At 46.1% G+C, this 7,679-nt stretch overlaps 1 protein-coding gene across 1 annotated transcript in view; it reads right to left on the bottom strand.

Moving 5' to 3' along the window:
- The window catches only part of LOC103371055 (glycine receptor subunit alpha-3), a 56,515-nt gene extending 54,721 nt beyond the window's left edge, over positions 1-1,794 (bottom strand). Inside the window, exon 1 of the mRNA XM_008300272.1 lies at positions 1,721-1,794. Coding sequence (XP_008298494.1) covers positions 1,721-1,794 — 74 coding nt within the window. The remainder of the gene's footprint in view (positions 1-1,720) is intronic.
- Between the last annotated feature and the right edge of the window lie 5,885 nt (positions 1,795-7,679).

Below are 7,679 nucleotides of genomic sequence, written 5' to 3'. Positions count from 1 at the left end.
ACACACTACATATACACACTATATACACTACATATACACACTATATACACACTATTAATACACACTATATACACACTATATACACACTATATACACACTATATACACACTACACATACACATTATATACACGTATGAATTTAATTAACTACTTTAAAGATTAAGCTCACTGTAACAAGTCTACACATTTAGATTAGGGCCCTACAATAATATTTCTTACATCAACTAACGTGACTAATTTAAATATCAGGGTCAGGACCCTACAATATCTTTTACTGTATAAATCTACGTGACTCATTTAAACACATACGTGTAACGTAGAGGTTGTTTAGAATATATCTGAAAGGATTCAGCGACACAAACAAAACTGGAATTTGAGGGAGACACACTAAAGCTATTCTCTCACCGGGGCCTGATGCCCACACAGTCCCACCATCTGATGTTATCGTCCAGATGTAATGGAACCGCTGGAGGCTAAATGTTTGGGTCGCAGCCATCCCCGTGCATCGCTAACCATCTCCAGACAGACAGGATTAGCCGTCACGCCTTCCTGGAGTGTCTGATCAGAGGAATGTTAAAGGAACGCACAGGACAGCGGCTCTCATTACATTATCATTCCTATCCATCTGTTCCTATCGTGTTAATCAAGACGTCCGCTTCAGGTTCCTCATTTCACTTCACTTCCAGCTGTTCTGGCTTTTTAAATGAAGTGTCCTAATTAAATGTTTTTATCATCTCGCTAACTTTCCTGTGATCTCCTGCATCTCCGTGAGCTGCTGCCTGATAATGAAGCCGACGCTGCTCCACAGAGAACACACTCTACGATAGTCTACAGGCTACTGGGCTGAGCCGGGCTGAGCCGGGCTGGACACGAAGCCTGTCCGAGCTCTCTTTTCTAAACCGGCTGTTAGTTGTACTGACCAGCTAACCAGGTCAGCCGGAGCTGTTCAGAAAGCATAGATCTCCTTCTACTACAGTTGTATCTCCTGCAAAGTGCACAGGAGACCCCAAAACGAGGAGTTAGCCCGGCCAACTGAAACGTATCTCATGGACCCCAGTTTTCTGGTCGGACTTTTAGAGCAGACACGAGGGAAGTTAACGAGGACGTGCAAACAGGTATCGTAGACCTGCTGCAGTACCTGATTGCTCCACCAGGTGGAACCAGAGGAGGCGAAGGATCATGGGAACGTTAATGTTCACATCCAGATTATTAAAGGCAGAGGCAGTGGGGGGGTTAGCTAACGAGGTGGTTAACGAGCTTCTACTGAAATTAGAACCAGGCTGTCAGAGTAAATCACTGAAAGCTGCTGAATGAACTCAGATAAAGTCACCTTATTAGAATTATACTGAATGAAAATGACAAAGTGTTCAACAAGACGCTCATTAAGACAACTTCCACTGTGGTGTGTTTACAAGTGAGGATCTTAGAAGTTTGTTGGTTGAACTGGTCAGAGCAGAAAATCTAAACATCACTGACAAGCAGCAGCAGCAGCACATGGTACTGGTTCCTTTATTTCTAATGTAATGACTGCACGAGGCTGGTTTGATTCATTTGTAAATTCTCTGGTTCCAGCTTCTTACTGAGAACATGTCCTGGTTCTGTCCCCCTCTGAGCCGGACCACCTCCTGCTGCTGCCTCCCGTGTTGTTGTGTCACTACGCTGCCAGCAACTTAACAAGACCCATACATGTGAACGGTGGTGTCGGTGGAGCGGTTCTGACCTGAGCAGCAGCAGCAGCAGCAGCTTCCCGGCGGTCGTGGCTCCCGCCGCGGGCAGCGTCCTCCTCCTCCTCATGTCGGTCCGGAGGCGCGGGTCGCTCCGCTGTCCTGGCCCCTGTGGACGCGTTCAGCACCGCGGACAGCTACACGGAGCTCATGCCGGAGTCACGGCGCGCTGCCGACCTCCATCACCCGGAGCGCACGGCGGAGCGCAGGCGGCTGGAAAAGGCGAAGGAAAAGGGGAAAAAAAAAAAAAAAAAGAAACGCGGACGCAGCGCGCGGCAGCTGTTCAGACGGAGCTCTGAGCCCGGTCTGCGGCCGGTGAGGCTCCGGGCCACCGAGACCCGCCCTCGGTCCGGATTGGCACGACGGGCAGCCGGCTCGGCCAATGGCACCGTGCGCTGGTAGCTGCTCCAGCTGAAGCGCATCTGAAATTAGAAGCCCAGCGAGCCGGATCAAATGGAACAGCCAGCCGAGCGTTATCCGCCCCTACACGTCCCCGCGCATCCTCTCCGCCCGCCTCCATCTGTCGGCGCTGCCCTTCTGCTCCGCTGGGCCGCAGCAGAGCCGCATGTGGCCGCGCTCCGCCGCTGACGGTGGGCCATATGTGGCTGAGGAGGGGAGAGGCGCTGACTGCGGGGAGGACGTCCACGGAGGCGCCCGGAGGCAGAGAGGAGGCTGGAGCCGGCTGGACCTCAGCACCGACACCCGGACTCGGTTACAAACCGCACAGCGCGGACCGAGGCGCGCACATGGAGAGTCCGGGAGTCCGGTTCTGAGACAGTAAAACGAGGCCGAACCAGAATCCAAACAGCTCAAGTTACGAGAACAACACTTAATACTGAATATAAAGTACGAACAGTTCGGATGAATAAGAAACAGGTTTAGATGTTACTTGTAGGAACTTGTTACTGAGAGGACGGTTCCACAGGTCTGGAGCAGCTCCGAACCCTGACCACAGTGTGTGTCTGTGTTCTGATTCTTGGATTCGCTGCACCGAACCAACAGAAGTCTCAAAAACAAAAGTTCTGCAAAGTTCTACTGATGCGTGAAGCAGCTCCAGGTAGAAGCTGTCAGACGGTTCTGCACGAGCTTCTCTAAAACGTTTTCCGACTGTTCCGCTGAGAACATCCTCCCTTCACCAGGAAACACTGTGGTTCTCAGCAAACATCCTCAGAACATCTTCAGAACCTTGCAGGCGAACCAAGGACTCGTTCTTGGATGACTTCTAACCTCACAGGAACCTTACCGGAAATGAACGATACTGAAATGTTTTTTAAACGTTCTCTGTGAAACATTATTAGAACCTGTAGGTAACGTTAGAAGGAGGTTGATCCAGTTGGAGCTGGTTCTCCAGGTTCATGTCAGGTGAATTTTAACTGGTTCCTGTCAGATCAACAGATCGCTGCTGTCAGCTTCACCTGTTGGGTTTCGGTACCGATCAACAAAATCAAGCTGATCGATCCAGATAACTGTCGCCACCGACGCACAGAGAATAAATGAGATTAATGTGATCAAACACACTTTCTGCAGTTTGACCTGTTTAGTTAAAATCTTTCTGTCCTTCCTCTAAAGTCCTCAGAGTTCACCTCCACCTGAACACGGAGTCACCTTCCTCCGATGTGAAAACCTGCTCAGAGCTGTTCTCATCGTCTCAGTGTCACCAAAAGCCTCAGCAGCAACGTGAACCTCCAGCAAAACCGAAGCAAAGACAACCGATTATTTACCATAAATCAGTCACCAAGTGTAGGAAGGCGGGAACCAGACACACTAGCACGTTAGCTAAACAACAAGCTAGGCTAGCGGACCAATGCTAGGCTAGGGGGCACAGAGACAAAGCTAGGCTAGCGGGCCGATGCTAGGCTAGCGGGTCGAGGCTAGGCTAGCGGACCAATGCTAGGCTAGCGGGCACAGAGACAAAGCTAGGCTAGCGGGCCGATGCTAGGCTAGCGGGTCGATGCTAGGCTAGCGGGCACAGAGACAAAGCTGGGCTAGCGGGTCGAGGCTAGGCTAGCGGCCGATGCTAGGCTATATTTCTGTCCATCTACAGTACAGACAGGTGGACGGACGGTTGTCATGGTTACGCTTTAAGACATACTGATAAATATGATAAACTCACTTTTTCAGTAGTTTGGTTTTTGTTGGACTGTAGCTCCACGAACGTTTCTTCTTCTTCTTCTGTTTTTCTTTTCATTCTTCTTCTTCTGTTCTTTTGGGTTTTTTTGTTTTTTGAGTCCTTTCTGAACCACTGGACTGTTCTCAACTGACTTCGGACCACTTGATGTCATTGCGGGAACATTTTGTTTTGTATTTTGGACCAACTTTAAGGGGTTTTAACTTGATGTGGTTATGGACATTTTTATTTGTCTGTTTTAATCATTGTGGACAATTTTTAGAACAACTTCTCAAATTTTAAGCAGGCTTGAACAATTATGGGTCATTTGAACAAGTTTCATTACAGTTATAATAATTTTTCTGTAATTTTCAAAGTTGTGGGGGTTGGATTTATTTATTTATCTATTTTAAAGTTGCTTTGTTAACTTTTAAAAACTATTTTTAAAAATTTCAAATGTTTTTTGTGAATTGTGGGAATTGTGTTATGACTGTTATAAATATAAATTTTATTTTATTTCTAATAATACAATTAATAATAATAATGTTGTTGATGATAATGATGATTATTGTTTTTGTTCTATTTATTATTATATCTTTTCTGCTCCTTCTTCTCTGTCTTGTTGTCTTTTTCCCACTTTCTCTTTCTTCTCTTCTTCCTCTCTTTTTCTGCTGTTTCATCTCTTCTTTTTCTTTCTTTTTCTCTCTCTTCTCTTCTACAGTCTTCTTGTGTGTGTCTGTTTGTGTGATTTCTTTACATGAATCTTGACATCTGATCTGCTGTGAACTTGGCAGGCGTGTCGCCGTGGACCAGAGGACATTTGCCGTTGAGACTGAAGCAGATCAGATGAACGGGATCCATTTATCAGCAGCGTATCGCTGCCTTTAACACGGTCAGCACTGAATGTCTGATCCAGGAGGCTGATTTCTGTGTTTGAAGCTCAGCTGTTCACAGTATTTACAGCCACAACAGCCTCATTTTACATTTTAAGCAGAAGTATTAGATTGAAAGAGCACAGCTGGAGCTACTACATTCAACTGAGCTTGTTTATTTATTCCAGAAAAGCAACATAAGTGATATGACAATGTTCCTGCTGCAGCTGTGGTCCTCCTCCTTGGACGCGTGAACAGCAGCTCTTCTTGCAGTGCATTTTGGGAAATTTGTCGAGAGCTGACAACTGATGCAGGGAGGTAAGTAGAGTTTAGAGAAGAGCTCAGACGAGGACGCTCTGCTGCCACTCAGACCTCCGTCCCTCACTAATGTGCAGGATATGAATTAGACATTAAGTTCAAGGTCTGACTGTGAAACTCTGAACACGACTGCTCTTCAGCTCTGCTCTGTTTTCTCCATCGTGTCCTGCAGAGACCTGAACTCACTCAGCTCCAGTGCCACTTAGCCAGTGTTAGCTTGTTAACATGTAACATACAGAACCTTATATCTGCTTAGCATTAGCATGTTAGCATCATGAGCATGCTGAGCTTTCGTTTCCGTTTCAACGTCGTCTCTTGACAGCAGTGGGATCAACCAGTCAGACTCAGACTGCAGAGTTCAGGCTGATTTACCTTCATTTCCCCTTTAGAGAAATCTGAGGGCTGAACTACGAAGAGAGATTCATGTCTCGGCAGGTTTGTTGAGCTTGAATTTGGAGTTTTCTGTGTGGCTCTCTGTTAACCTGCTAGATCTCCACGGTAACTGATGCTGCGGAGCTAGATCTCCATGGTAACTGATGCTGCGGAGCTAGGTCTCCATGGTAACTGATGCTGTGGAGCTAGGTCTCCATGGTAACTGATGCTGCGGAGCTAGGTCTCCATGGTAACTGATGCTGCGGAGCTAGGTCTCCATGGCAACTGATGCTGCGGAGCTAGGTCTCCATGGTAACTGATGCTGTGGAGCTAACCTGGTCCAGGTTCTGTTCAGAGTTTAGATTTAAGATGCAGAAATCACATTAATTTTTCCTTTATGTTTGGTCCGTATCCACTTCTGGTGGTGCAGCTGATCAATCACTGATTAGAACACTGATTATCTATTGGTATTTATATTCTGACATTTACCTGTTAAAGTCTGTGAGCACATCGCGCTAACGCTCCCCCTCAGAGGCCTCAGCTCGCAGACAGAACGTCACCTGGTGCTCCTCGGTGTTGTCGTGACCTCGCTGATTTCTTCAGGTGCTTGTTCTCTGTTGATGGAGATTTTGATGCTTTCTGAGTGTCGTCTGGGAGATCTGAGGATCTTTTTAATGGGAGCCTGGAGGGGACCAGAAACCACAGCTCCACACGTCAGCTCAAGACCACAGATGTAACACAAGCTGTGGGATAAAACACACACTGTAGGTTTTAAACGCTGTATGTGGAGCAGCTTAACAGACCTGAGACCAAAGTGTTTCGGCACATTTTCACTGAGCTCTGCGTCGGTTCTTCAGGTGTTTAGATTCTCGTTCTGCAGGAGACAACGAGCGCAAACATTCACCCAGCTGTCCATATTTATCTTTGTTCAATTTAGCTCTATTTTTTTTTTAGAGAGTTTATTGGAAAAACCCTAAAAATCTTCCCTCACATGGACAACAATCCGCCAGTTCCTCGCGTTCCTCCTTTCCGCTGGATGTCACTTCCACTCTGGGCTCCTTCTCGGCTCCCACTAAATCTACCATGGTTGACTGCAGCTTGTCACACGGATACTTTACATCACCAAGAACTTTTACAACATCGCCGGGAGACCGAGAAGAGTCAAAACAGTGTGGACGCCTGCAGACGTTCTTCTCTCTGTCGTAGAAAACATCCGGAAGGAACCAGTCTGTCCGTCAGATGAGAGCTGGCATCGGGCCTCACGCGGCCGGCTCGGGTCACTCGGCCTGCAAGGGGCCGCAGGCTGGACTCCATGGCGATCATCTGAACCCTGTTTGAAGTAAAATAAGAAGCAAAACAGGAACCCTCAGGAACAGAACACACAGAACACACAGAGGCCGGCCGACTGCTGAATCCAGCAGTTATTTATTTGGATGCAAAAGGTTTTATGTTTGTGGAGAATCGGAACAATCCCGCTGAAAACCAGCAGCTTCTGGAAAGATCTGCACACGTTCTGAGAAAGTTCTCCAAGTTTCAGTTTTCTTTTAGTTCCCAGAATGTTCTCCTTAAAGGCAGGATACCGAAAAATGTTCTCAAAATGTTTGGTGATAACGTTCTCAACACTTGTAATACTGAGAATATTCCTCCGCTGTTATCATTCGGAACGCTGTGGGGACGTTTTATAGATTCATCCTTATTGTCAAAATATCCTCAGAACATTTCAGAATGTTCCCCCTTTGTTGTTATATATGGCACAGGAACGTTCTGTCGTCTGAGGCCTCGATAACATAAACGGTTTTCTGAATGTTGCATTGAGAACGTCTGTCCTTCATTTTATATAAGAACGTTCTATAAAGTGTTCCCTCAACAACATCCCTAAAACATCCTCAGAACGTTGCAGGCAGAATGTTCCACCTTTGTTCATATTTCAGCACAGGAGCGTTTCATAAAAAATCATCTGAGGTGACGATACCATCTGGAAAACATTTTGTGAACGTTGTTTGAGAACGGTACGTTTTTGATTAAAACATAATTTACAGTCGTTGCCTGTTTTTTATAGTTAATGTGCAATTTAATACTTTTTCTGTAATGTTACGAGATATTGTTTGTAGTTATTAAAAAAAAAAAGAATTTTATGTTGATGTTGATGTTGATGTTGGATGTTGATGTTGATGTTGATGTTGATGTTGATGTTGGATGTTGATGTTGATGTTGATGTTGATGTTGATGTTGGATGTTGATGTTGGATGTTGATGTCGATGTTGGATGCTGATGTTGATGTTGGAT

Source organism: Stegastes partitus, unplaced genomic scaffold (assembly GCF_000690725.1).
Source record: "Stegastes partitus isolate 25-593 unplaced genomic scaffold, Stegastes_partitus-1.0.2 Scaffold1519, whole genome shotgun sequence".
NCBI classification, from domain to species: domain Eukaryota; kingdom Metazoa; phylum Chordata; class Actinopteri; family Pomacentridae; genus Stegastes; species Stegastes partitus.
This window is presented reverse-complemented; position numbering and strand designations above follow the sequence as displayed.